Below are 13891 nucleotides of genomic sequence, written 5' to 3'. Positions count from 1 at the left end.
AACATACCTGGAGGAATCATGTGCCATGATTTCAAACTACACTACAAAGCTATAGAAATCAAAATAGTGTGGTTCTGGCATAAAACAAAAAAAATGCATGTAGATCAACAAAACAGAATTTAGAGCCCAGAAATAAATACACACATATATGGTCAATTAATTGATGACAAAGGAGTCATGAATATGCAACAGGTAAAGAACAGTCTCTTCAATAAATTGTGTTTGGAAAACAGGGTAGACTAATACAAAAAATAAAGCCAGACCACTCTCCTACACAACACAAAAATATAACTCAAAACGGATAAAATGAATTAAACACTTGAATATAAGACCTGAAAACCTAAAACTGAAGAAAACGTAGGTGGCAAATTCTTTGACAAAGGCTTTGGTGATGATTTTTTGAATCTGACACAAAAAGCAAAAGCGACAAAAGCAAAAATAAACAACTATTTCAAACTAAAAAGTTTCTGCACAGCAAAGAAAACCATCAATAAAACAAAAAGGCAATCTAGAATGGAAAAAATATCTGTGAATCATATGTAACAAGGGGCTAATATCCAAGCCTCATCCAACTCAACAGAAAAAAAATTAGAATGAAAGTGGTCATAGGATCCAGATAGACATTTTTCCAAAGGAGACATTCGAATGTCCAACAGGGACATGAAAAGGGTCTCTATATTACTAATTAACAGGAAATGCAAATCATATCACAGAGATATCACCTCACACCTGTTAGAATGGCCATTATTAAAAAGAAGAGAAATAAGAGGTGTTGGAGAGATGCTGGAGAAAAGAGAATCCTCTTACACTGCCCATGGGAAAGTAAATTAGTGCAGCCACTATGGAAATCAATATGGTGGTTCTTCCAAAAAATTAGAAATAACACTACCATGTAATCCTGCTATTCTACTTCTGGGAATTGATCAAAAAAATATATATATATATGCACCCTTATGTCCACTGCAGCGGCATTTACAATAGCCATGAGACAGAAACAACCTAAGTGTTTTCTGATGGATGTATGAATAAAGATGTGGTATGCACACACATGCATGCACACACACACACACACACACAAATGGAATACCACTCAGCCATAAAAAGAAGTAAATCTTGGCAACATGGTTGGAAGTAGAGGGCATTATGCTGAGTGAAATATGTGAGACAAAGGCAATGCCCCATGATTTCGCTTACATGGAGACTATAACAAAACAAAACAAGCTGACAAAAAACGTAGATCTTTTCATTATTGGAGGGAAGGGAGAAAAGGATGAAATGGGTAAAGGGGGTTAACTGTGTGGTGACGCATGGGAATCACTTTGTCTCATACACGAAGACAGAGTTATTCTGTGCTACACGCCAAACTAGTATAACATTATTTACTAGCTGTACCTCAACACTTAGAATACAGTTTAAACTAAGCAAAAGAATATTGTAAATCATCAAAGATAGCTTACCATTCATTTCCTTGTGAAGGGTTTTCTAGCAGCACTCGTATTATATATAGCAAGCAGCTTAATAATTTGAGAGAAAAATTGAACAGCCGTATTCTTAGACCTTTAAACAAAAACAAAAATTTGATTTGTGTTTGAACTCAGTTCACAAAAACCTAAAAAGAACTGTCAAAGATATCCATTTTAAGCACAGCACTTAAATTGTGCTTAGAAATTACAATGCCATGATTGTCTAAAGGTTCTGAAGTCTCACTGGATGGAATTTAATTAGCTGAATATTAAAACTATAAAAAGCTGAATATTGAAACAATTGAGAATGACAGAATGCATGAACTGCAAATAACAGTGAAGAATATAATATACACTAAGAGTAAATCTATAGTTGAGAATTCAGAAGCCACAAAATCATATCCAATCAAGATTGGTTCAAGCTTCAGCATTTTATATATCCATGAATTTTAGAAAAAAACTTTTAACTGGAACATCTAGCTGTTTAAATATTCTCAGGATAAGTTTGAAATCTTGTATCTGCTGAACATCTTGTAGATTATACAGAAATTAGAATTGTGTATATAATTATATATCATGAATTTATGTAGGAATTATATAGTTATAGAGAATTCCTAATAGCACATGCTGAGAAATACAGACACAGACACAGACACACACACACACACACCCCTATCTTTGAGCTCAATCCCTGAACTTCACTTTTTAATCTGGGTGTAAATACCTATAAAATCTTTAACTTTTTATGGGAATTAAGCCTGCCATTATATATCTTGGAAACTGTATAGGTCACAGTTACGTAGCTTGTAATACTTGCTGATGAACAAGAGCAATTAACATTAAGCCAAATGTGCATAAAGTCTGATTAATAGAAGCATTACCTTTCCTGCAATTATCAGGTGGTATCTGATTCATACATTATGAATAAAATTTTGAGAAAGGTCTTCCAATAATTATTTCTTAATAAAATCTGGAAATGAAATGCCATTTTTTTTTAACCCTGCTATATGTGAGTGTATTTGAAGTCACATTTCTTAACAGTAAAAGGTTAATACTTATTAACTGTGTCTTTTTTCCTAAGTTTTTCTATTAAAATGCTAGGTAAATTTTATGGGTTAGCTTCTTTTTAAAGTTTTTAAAACTGTCAGTGAAATTGCCCTGCTTTTACAGAACTGGTCTCCTCAAATGACAGCTCAGTCCAAGCTGGCCATTATTAAAGCATTCAAATGGCACATCCATTCTTTCTGGCCTGGAGAGTGAGAACTTTCAGTTGTTAAAATAAAGGGAACTTTCTATTCCATTGAGATGGCCTCTTTAGGTACCATCTATTGGTGGGGCCTCTGGAAATTCTAAACAACCAGATTAGAGAAGCATTAGTTATTACTAGCCTACCCCTGAAGCTGACCAGCCATTAAGACTCTTTCTCCAGTGTGCCTTGTGGATTTAACTATTCCCTCAAGGCAGTACTGGGTGACTCCTCACAACTCTCTCTGAACGCTATATGACCACAGCTTAATTGAGATGCCCCAAGAGAACTCAAAGGTCAAAATTTAGAGAGAGCAAAGTCTACACCAGTCTACTGTAGACCTCTCCATTGCTTACGGACATCTTAAGCAATGGTCATACCAAAAAATACACACTGATTCATCATTTACGGGTATTTAAAAAACATGCACCAGGAGGAGGCAACAAGTATGACTTGTGCTTCATCTGGAACGAGCTTAAGAGGTCAGTGGCTAAAGCCAATTCCATGTCCTCTTAAAGATCCAGCGTCTCCCAAATGTACTTGAGGCTAAGAATCACCGAGAAATTACATGCCGAGCTTAGCTCCACACTTCCCGGTTTAAGACCTGCAGGGAAGGATGCTAGTAACCTGTGCATTTCAGAACACTCTAGATACCGCTTGTTATTAGGGAAGATTAGGAAACACTTCCCTGCCGAATCACTGAAAGAGAAAATTATTCCCCATTATGGGCAGTTGGAATCCCCAGTCTTCTCAAAAGACGTTTTAAGTGTCCCACGCTATTAAAATTGGGGGGATTCTCATTCGAGTTATTTTCCCCAATGTTTCTATGGAGCCAATGGGTCCACTCAAAAGTCTACATACTGATAAGGAATTTGGAGAAGTAAAACAGTCAGGAAACCTCACCACCATCAGATGTAACATTTACTGTTGTCTAAACCTTGATGCCTGGCAGACAAGACTACCAATTTTACTCCTCTCTATAACAGATATTTTCCAAAAGGACTGCCTTCCTCGAATTTTTAAAAATAAACATATACACAAATACATAGGGAAATAAAATGAAAGACTTACTTGACCTCTGGTTTTTGATAAAAAATAACTTTAGTCTCTCTTTAAATGTATTTTCATTCATATAGAATTCAACTTGCACCCTGCAAACAAAAAATAAGAACATAATTAAAGACTAATATATGAGAAAATAAAAATAAATTACTTGATACACTGCATCATATACTTTGAATGAATCCCCACCACAGAAAATGAGAATTGAGGAAAATGCCAGTTTTTCTGGAGAGAAACTGTTGCTTTCTGGCTTTACAGATACAGTCAGTTCAAATATCAGATGTATATGTAACCAACAACCACCTACTGCGTAACACAGGGAACTACACTTGATGTTCTGTAATGACCTATAATAGAAAAGAACCTGAAAAAGGACAGATGGCAGATAGACAGAGGGATCTGTAACTGAATCACTTGGTCGTATACTTGAAAGAAACATGACATTGTAAATGAACTACACCTCAATCAAAAAATTATAAATTAAAAAATATAGGTCATTAATTAAATTATCTGTATTAGTGGATATAATGAGTGGTACAAAAGATTTAAAAAAGCAATAAAGCAAAAGTCTCTCATATGCGTTTTTGATATAATTTTTTTTCTAGTTTTTGGGGCCACACCTATGAAAGTTCCCAGGCTAGGGGTCAAATCAGAGCTGCAGATGCTGCAGCCATAGCAAAGCCAGATCTCAGCTGCACCTGATACCTACACCGCAGCTCTTGGCAACGCTGGATCCTTTAACCCACTTAGCAAGGATAGGGATCAAACCGGCATCCTCATAGATGCTAATTGGGTTCTTAACCCGCTGAGTCACAACAGGAATTCCCCCTTCTCTTTTGGTAGACTTTTTCATCATTGCTTCCCCTTTTTTTCCCCTGTCATAAGAACCAACTGGATGCTCAAAAAATTCAAGTTTGAACTAACCACCCAGATGTACTATATCTGAATCTTATTAAAGGAATGGGCCCGAAAATGTGTTTTTAACAAGCCCTCACTTTACCTGGAGCCTATTTGGGACGCCAAGTATTACCTTCTTATTTATTCATCTAGGCTAATACTAAAATATACATGGATCAGCCAAGGACTGGTACTACCAAGCGGAATGTTAAAATCACATAGATAAATTACAAACCAGGTAAATCAATTAAGGAACTGAACACATTCAATGCACTATAAATGGAGAGCAACACTGTAAAACACAGTAGCGTTCTAATAAAGACATTCGCTTTCTCCCTAACTTCTAGCAAACTTCTCTCGAGTGATGGGCATCAGCAACATTTCCAAAACACTGAGTGAAGAGAAAAGCTGTGTCCAGTGTATGGTGACTTGTGACCATCATCTCACTAGAAGTTGTCTTATCTCGTCTCAAACATATTTATCGTGAGGTTCCAAAAACAGTTAAGAAAACACTTCAGTGCTTACATAAACAACAAAATTGCATTTCATTTTTCCTCATACCACAAAATGTTGAGAATGTAATCTGTATAAACTAGATAATTTTTTGTTTTGTTTGCTTGTTTGATTTTTGCTTTGCAGGAGTGCCCAAGAGAGATAAAACTGGAGGAAAAAAATAATTGACATATCAAGATGTTCATGCACCAGAGAAATATTTCGCTCCTAAATTCTAGGTTGCATCTTCAAGAAGACCCAGGAATATTTTAAAAGCAATCTCTTATGCCATAAAAACAAAAGGGCTTTTGTCATCAATTGCGAACCAAGTTTTACCTGCTATACCTTCTAAAAAACTTGAAGTGCTCTAAAGTTATTTCTTACTTCGAAAGAAAAATTTTTCACCCATAAACTTTTTCTTTCTTTTGAATCATTTTGTCATTTACTGTCATTTTTTAACTTTATATGTAAAATGACAAAAAAGAAATTAAGACTCTCCTTACTTGTTAGTTCCTCTAGAAAAAAAGGCATGAAAACTCCAATAAGCTCTTTCAGCAGGACATCTCTATATGCCTGCCTGTGTGCACACACACACTACACGTTTACCGTCACACTCACACACGCTGCAAAAGCATGTGCACACACATTCAGAGCCACAACTCCACCAGTATCCTGGAAAGACATCACTGGGTCTGTTTCCCTTGCTTATCAAATGAAAAGGAAGTTCATTTTAAATAAAGTAACTGTAGCACTGATATCAAGCCAAATTAGTTCAAATTGGCTATGGATACAAAAGCAAATTTGAGACGACATATGCCTAATTCAGCAAAGGCCATGTGTAGATTTGCTTCCTAGATCAAATTTATAAGAATACGAGTCCATTCTTCAGATGATATCTGGAGTTCAGTATTGGGCATATAACTAAGATGTGTTTTTTCACTCAAAGGGGCTCATCTAAAGCCTTAAGAGAAGCAAAGAGGGCTCTGAGGACAAGTTTAAGGAGCTGGAAACGTTTAGCCTAAATATGAAAAAGTAGCAATTACCACAACGACTGTCTTTGAATACTGAAGGGGCCACCATTACTAAAATGAAATGATTCATAATGTGATGCTCTATTGTATAGGACTAATCATAGAAAAATATGGGAATTATGAATGAAATTACCCAAGTTTGAAATGGCCATCATTAGAAAGTAGAGCTCTCCAATACATAGAAATGTGCCAAGGACTAGGTAAGGACTTGTAAGAGATTGGATTTTTTTCTGAGGTAAAGACAATTTTGCATGGTGTGAGGTCTCTCATTTAAATGACTTCCAAATTCCACTCTAATTATAATATTATGCGAAGTGAAACAATTAATTCGATGATCTGAGTCAGTATCATTGAGGAGTGTAAGTGCTATTAACGAACCAGCTTATACAAAGGCTTTTTAAAGCTAAAATGAAAAGAAAAAAAAAAAAACAAGCAAAACACTTTTTGACCCATGTCTTTTATCAGGTACGGAAAAATGTTTACTATTTATAATACAACGTGGAGCTTTCTTTTATTTGATCCACTGGCAGCTCTTTGAGAATCAAGGCCAGTTCGTGCAGCGTGCACTTTCAGGAACTTCCCAGTTCTCTACTCTTCAGGGATTTAAGACAGAGTTTAGTTTTTATCTTTCTTTTTCATGATTTCAGTTGATTTTAAATATCCTATTAGTCCTTACGGCAGTAATCTTTTCATAACATATACATACATCAAATCACTACCTTATATACCTTAAATTTATAAAAAGTTTTGTCAATTACATATCAGTAAAGCTGGAAATAAAGAAAAAGGGAAAAAAGAAAAAAATTAAATGCTATGTTGAGGCTAATAAAAACTGAGCTTGTAAAAAAGCAAATAAATAAACAAACATATATCCTGTTAGTATTCCTTCTCCAGATTTAGATATGCTTTGCTAGCACTAACGTCCTTGACTTGAGATACCTGCTTCTCTTTAATTAACAGTAATCTTCATTACAATATTCCTGTGTGTCCCGGCTCCTCCCTTACCTCTTTGGAGGGTCTCTCAGAGCCGCCTTTAAGTGCTGTCTCTTGATTTATTGATTTGGTAAATTATTTTAATAGCCTTTCTATGAGGCAATTATTTTTTTCAATCTTGGAATAAATGGGGTTTGTAATAGTAAGGTATTTAGGTAACTTATTGCTGGATTCGTTTTCCTATATCTTAGAAGTTTTTTTTCTGTACTCATAACAAAGACTGATGTGCTATCATCTTTATTCTAACAACTTCAAATGTGAAATGAAAACGCTCCATGCTCTGGAACAATTTTAAATACCCCAGATACTTTTTTGCAAAACCATCATCACTTTGCATTAACAATATCAAATGCCTTCGTATTGACTTAACTGTTTTTACTTTGGTTCCATTTTCTGTTGCTCTGGTTACTTGAATTTAACATAAAAACTAAGTGGGATGTGGATAAAAGGCCACTTCCTGGTTTCAGTCTTAAGATTCTTCCCCACTAACTTTAAAGTAGGCCTAACAACACAAAAAATAATTCTGACCCAGACTGTCAATGCATCATTCTTTCAAAAACACTGTTTTTGCCTATTTTGAGCGCAAATAATGCCTTGGACGCTGCTTAGGATGCCAGAGTTTGCACATGAGTCTCTTCTGGAACTTAGGGCAGGCACAGCTCATCACCCAAGAAAGTCTGCCTCTGTGCATCCGTGGTGCTGTTCCCTTCCTGCCTTCGCGATGCTGCGGACTTGGTCGTGGAGTCCGTGTAGGAGCCGTCCTGTTACGACTCCCGCGTCGGACGAGGCTCTGTGCCAGGGTTTTCCGGTGCCGTTCCTTTCCAACCATGCGCTTTGCTGGAGTCAGTCGCACTTCTCAGGCACAGAAGTCAGTCCCTCGGACTGTAAGCTCCACGAGGGTGAGCATCATAACTGAGTTTTGTTCGGGTTTATGTCTTAAGTATCTCATACGTTACTCGTGGCCTGTTAGGAACCTATCCCTGTTCAATGCCTGAATAAAGGGGTGGTGTGGTCCCCTGTTCTTTTTTTCTCTTTTACTTTTTAAAAACGTTTTTCTAAGTAGAGTACAGTTGGGTTGTAGTATTGCGTCCATTTTTGCTGTGCAGTATAGTGACCCAGTCATACATACACACATATATATGAATACACACACACACACACACACACACACACACATTCTTGTCCCCACATTATCCTCCGTGCATTCTATCCCAAGAGGCTGGATGTAGTTCCCTGTGCTGTACAGTGGGACCTCGTTACTTATGCATTCTAAATGCAACAGTTTGCATCTTCCAACTCCAAGCTCCTCATTCTTTCTTTGGTGCGAACTGTAAGGATGCTGAGTCCCCAGCATCATGGAAGAGACAAAGTCATCTTCTTTTCCTTCTTAGGTTGTAACTACTGAGGATGCAAAAGCTGGGTCTGTGCTGAGCTGAATTCCTGGAAGCTCTTTCTTTTTTTTTTTTTTTTTTTGTTGTTGTTGTTGTTGTTGTTGCTATTTCTTGGGCCGCTCCCACGGCATATGGAGGTTCCCAGGCTAGGGGTTGAGCCACAGCAACGCGGGATCCGAGCCACGCCTGCAACCTACACCACAGCTCACGGCAACGCCACATCGTTAACCCACTGAGCAAGGGCAGGGACCGAACCCGCAACCTCATGGTTCCTAGTTGGATTCGTTAACCACTGCGCCACGACGGGAGCTCCTGGAAGCTCTTTCTTACTCCAACTTGGTCTACGTGGTGATTAGTGATAATACCCTGCAGGGTTTTCTTTTTTTTTTTTTCAATTTTACTATTTTGGATTTGTTTGTTTATTTGTACTATCTTCCCATGATCTGATAAACATATAGGGAAAACATTCCACTATTGGTGATTGATTTCACTTTTACAATGTGGCCATGACCTGGTTAAGGCAGCCGTCAACTTTATTTCATAGAAAAAGAAACTTTAATTCAAATAACTTTAGTGACTTGCCCAAATTCATAGCCAGGACTGAGGCAGAATTGGAACACTGGTCTTTCCATTACTTCTTCTTGCCTGTTGCCTTCTCATCAAGTCATTTCCTCCTTATTAGGAGAGTCCTAGGTCATTTGTAAAGTATTACACAAGAGCACTGCAAACACCAGACCCACACAGGAATACTGAGAAGTGTTTGCTTAATTCTGCCCTTTGTTTATTGACTCTAAACCAGGTTCCTAACCATTTCAGAATAGTCACTCCTAACCTCTGGTAACTAAATTACTGAACAGAGCAACCATCCAAACGGAAACTTATAAAAAAATTAATCAGTATACCTACCATCAATTGTTTACCCTAAAAAATTAGTTTCAACAGTTCAACTACCAAGCGTTTCCTAGGGCTTCTACCCACTTCCACTCTTTATTACACACACTCAATAAGCTCTCCTTACATACTCTGGAGTCCCTCCTAAGGTACTTCCCGACGTCTTTTTGTACAGCTTCTTATTTTTTTAGACACTTTTATTTTTTATGATAGTTTTCATTTTATTTTTTGGCCACACCCACATAATATGGAAGTTCTTGGGCCAGGGACAGAACCCATACCACAACAGTGACCCAAGCCACAACGGTGACAATGCTGAATCTTTAATCCACTAAGCTACCAGGGATATCCTACCCATTTTATTCCTTTCATAATTATGCAAGCCTAACTTTCTCACCTCCTTTAGTCAGCAACAACTTACAAGGATGTAGAGATTAAATATGATGACTTTTGATAGCATTCTCTGCATTTTAAAAATGATTTTAAAACAATGTCATTTTTAGAAAGGGAAGCCAGCTATTATATGCGTATTTACATGTGGGCATGTTTAAATAATATATTTATATATAGTAACATAATACATATAGGCAGAGTAATGATAATGAGGGAAGATCCAGGGTGCTAGTCACTCATCAATTTTCTTTCATTATGGATAATGCTGATAATCCTTCAATAACTGCATTAATGCTTTGTCACTCTTTGGTAATCCTGGCTTTCAGGTGGCTGTAAATACACAATCTTGTGGTTTCCATGGGAAAATATATTACGAGTCCGCCCAAGGGTACTTTTGCAAGTCTCTCTTCAGTTAGAAATCTCATGTCCTCCTGTTCAGCATTAATTTTCAGTGTTCATTTCCTACTCTCTGTACTTCTCTATTTCATTTAAAATAATTAAATTCAAGCACCAATTTAACTTAAAGCTAAGCATGGGAAGCAAAAAAATAAAGAAAGCTAAGATAAGTATAAAGGTACATTTCTTTCATCCTCAAATTGCAAAGAGATTTTGCCTCTTTTGCCCAACTGCATGCTGGGCACCAGGTCCAGACCAAGTAGGTATATATACACACATATACAGGGGCAGGTATGTGTACAGGCATATATGTATCATGCACACATGCACACATACATGGAAACACACATCCTTAAAAGATAAAGCTCTTAGCCACAGAAGGCCTCATTCATCTTATATAACATGACGGTAGGTAGCAGAGCCCCACCACAAGCTTAATAACCTTCCAATCAAAACTCCTGCTACAGCATGTGATCCTCTTTGCTATTTCTGCACATTTTACAAGATAAGAGGAGAGAAGGTACCGCAGAACCTCGCACTCAGCCTGGACTCTTGCATCAGTCACTTTAAAATCTTGAAGGAAAACCTAAGATGCCCCACAGCCCAGGATTTCCAGGAATCGTGTCGTGATTAAATAGCAAAGCCAGACCTGGGGAGACGTGTGTGTTTTGGGGGAGGGAACTATGAGGTTTCCAACAGTCAGTTCATGTCCAACACACACTAGTCTAAGTATGAAACTGCGGATTCCGTGAAGACGTCCACACACAGCGGAACAAGCACCTTTCGCTTTTATTTAATTCTTTGCACCGATGACGTAAGTTTCTGAATCGGTCCTTCAATGAGCCTCCTCCATTCTATGGCATGGAGAAGTCATAGATCGGTACTGAGCACAGCTCATTGGGGACACACATTTCTGTAGGGTATCTTTTATTACTCAGCGTTCTGACTTAAGTAACACGCATGACTTTTAATAGACAAATAATACCAGGCTGAAGACCATCAAAGACATGGTGATACAATTTGGAGAAAGAGAGAGAAATAGTCCCAAACAGAATTTCTTTTTTTAATTTACTAATTTTTTTCCATTATACTTGGTTTACAGTGTTCTACAAACAGAATTTCAATCAAGAAACAATGCATTCCTGTTGTACAGCACAGCGAACTATGTCTAATCACTTGTGATGGAACATGATGGAGGACAATGCAAAGAAAAAGAGAATAAATCCACGTATAACTGGGTTACTTTGCTGTACGGCAGAAACTGACAGAACACTGTAAATCAACTATAATAATTTTTAAACAAAATAATACAGTAAAATCAGTGGGTTTTCTAGGCAAACCGACTATTTTCCCCACCATAGTTTGTCTATAAGTTCATTTATTAATTTTGGAGTGCAGCGTAAGAGCTAGGATTGCTAAAAGCAAAGACTGGAATCAGAAGATGTGCATTTGGTTATCAGATTTGCTAACTTTTACCCTCTGCAAAAGGAGGCTATTTCTTCCATTACCAGGATGGAAATGAAAACTAAAGAAGACACTTTCTATGTGAGGCATACAACTAGACAATGGAAACTCATAACTTTTTTCTGCCATGTCAGTAGGAAAAATAAAAAAGTTCCTAGACTAAACATTTACAAAGAGAAAAACAGAAACTGTGAATCACCGATGTCAATTTGATGGAGTTGATTCCTCCAAGAAATATTTGTGTAAGATAATAAGGCAATAAATAACTTTACTGTTCACTCCAGAAAATTCCTACAGATCGATTTATTGGAGACAACAGTCCAGTTACCTAGGCAAACCCTTTGCTTATTTATAAGACATTAAGACTTGCACTGCTGTGTGACTTACTGCTCCTTCAGTTCAAAACCCTCACTTTGCTGTGTTTGCCAATTCTAAGTGACTCACCGCAAACTCTGACCATTCCAAATCCTTTCTCACCTTGAAAGATCCTCTTCAAACCAGCTGACCCTTTATTCCAAAGTCTAATAAATATCTCACTTCTAACACTGGCTTCTGAAACGTTGCTGATGTTCACTAACTTTAGAGAGTTTAAATAAACTTGGCTTTGTTGCATTAATAAGCGTCTGGGGACATTTCAATTTCTTAAATAATAGTATGAAGAAAATTATCCTACTCCTGCTGATTTTTTTTAAATGAGAATTGAAACTTTCCTTATTTTTTATTTTTATTTATTTATTTATATATTTATTTATTTGCTTTTTACGGCCACACTCAGGGCATACGGAGGTTCCCAGGCTAGGGGTCCAATTGGAGCTACAGCTGCCAGCCTATGGCACAGCCAAAGCAATGCAGGATCCAAGCCACTTCTGCAACCTACACCACAGCTTATGGCAATGACAGATCCTTAACCCACTGAGCAAGGCCAGGGACCAGACCCTTAACTCACTGAGCGAGGCCAGGGATCGAACCCGCAACTTCAGGTTCCTAGTCGGATTTGTTTCCTATGCTCCACATCGGGAACTCCGTACACCTGCAGATTTATAACTTAATTATTTTTACTCAAACATAGAAGATGTAGGCTTAAATTATCAATTGTAATAGTTGTGTAGTATCTGTCGACATATTTCTTTATATTAACAATTCATCATTTTTTCATAATTCCCTGCATACATAAATGGACCTTTAGGTTTTGTTGGTTTACTATAAAAAAAAAAAAATCAATTGGAGTTCCCATCATGGCACAGTAGTCAACGCATCCAACTAGGAACCATAAGGTTGTGGGTTCGATCCCTGGGCTTGCTAAGTGGATTTGGGATCCAGCATTGCCATGAGCTGTGGTGTAGGTTGCAGACACGGCTCGGATCCTGTGTTGCTGTGGCTCTGGCGTAGGCTGGTGGCTACAGCTCCAATTAGACCTCTAGCCTGGGAATCTCCATGTGCTGTGGGAGTGGCCCTAGAAAAGGCGAAAAGACCAAAAAAAAAAAAAATCACTAAAGAAAAGAATCATCTATTTGTCTAATAAATAAACACATGTATATATTTTTACTAAATAAGATAAAATGTAAAGATCAAATTAATTTAAAACCTTTGTGTAGGACCACACGGCAGCAATGTAAATATCTGATTGTCATCTCATCATTTCAGTAGTCAAATAAAAAAGCTTCTGTCACAGAACTTTCCCAATACTTTTCTTACAAACTGTCCAAGGCAGACAATGATATAGTTAAAATCTGAAATTGTTTTACTAGAGAAACATCGGCTGTTTTGTCAGAAAAAAATTATCCAAAGGTTGGAAACAGGCAAAAGAGATTCGTAGATGTTCTTTAAGTAAAATGCTGGCCTGGACTTCCTATTTTCCGTGCATTTTACAGCTGAAGGAATAGATATTAGTGAGTAGAGCTGTGTCATATCGATTTGAAAAGGCTCTCCACCCGACAGAAAAGTCCGAAGGTGAACATGAATGGCGCTGCAGAACTTCTACAGGTAGAGGGCGCTAACCCCGCTAACCCATTCTGACATTGCCTGGAAATACTAGCTTCTATGCTCTACCGGTTTTAAATTTGCACTGTTTCCCCTATTAATTAATGAGCTGAATATAAGTTGTGACATGTTTTCATTTTTATATCTGTATGATGGACATTTTTTTAACCTTTTGAAAATTATACTCAAAAG

The 13891-nt window shown here is 37.3% G+C and overlaps 1 protein-coding gene across 49 annotated transcripts in view; it reads right to left on the bottom strand.

Moving 5' to 3' along the window:
* Nucleotides 1-13891, bottom strand: part of KCNT2 (potassium sodium-activated channel subfamily T member 2) — a 339459-nt gene that overhangs the window by 229601 nt on the left and 95967 nt on the right. For 45 of the 49 annotated variants that reach the window (XR_014817188.1, XR_014817189.1, XR_014817194.1 and 42 more), the window contains exons 2-3: nt 3781-3860; nt 1458-1557 (exon numbers count right to left, since the gene is read on the bottom strand). Coding sequence is in view for 24 of the 49 variants with exons in the window: in XM_084978993.1 (XP_084835119.1) it covers nt 1458-1557; nt 3781-3860 (180 nt within the window). In the remaining 25 variants the exon portion in view is untranslated. Of the gene's footprint in view, nt 1-1457; nt 1558-3780; nt 3861-13891 lie in introns of those variants that run through there. The other 4 variants (XM_084979010.1, XM_084979014.1, XM_084979011.1 and 1 more) reach the window with 1 other exon arrangement.

This window comes from Sus scrofa, chromosome 10 (assembly GCF_054392235.1).
Source record: "Sus scrofa isolate SSC_HxYL_T2T_F1_AM1 chromosome 10, Sscrofa_HxYL_maternal_Yorkshire_Landrace_v2.0, whole genome shotgun sequence".
NCBI classification, from domain to species: Eukaryota; Metazoa; Chordata; class Mammalia; order Artiodactyla; family Suidae; genus Sus; species Sus scrofa.
This window is presented reverse-complemented; position numbering and strand designations above follow the sequence as displayed.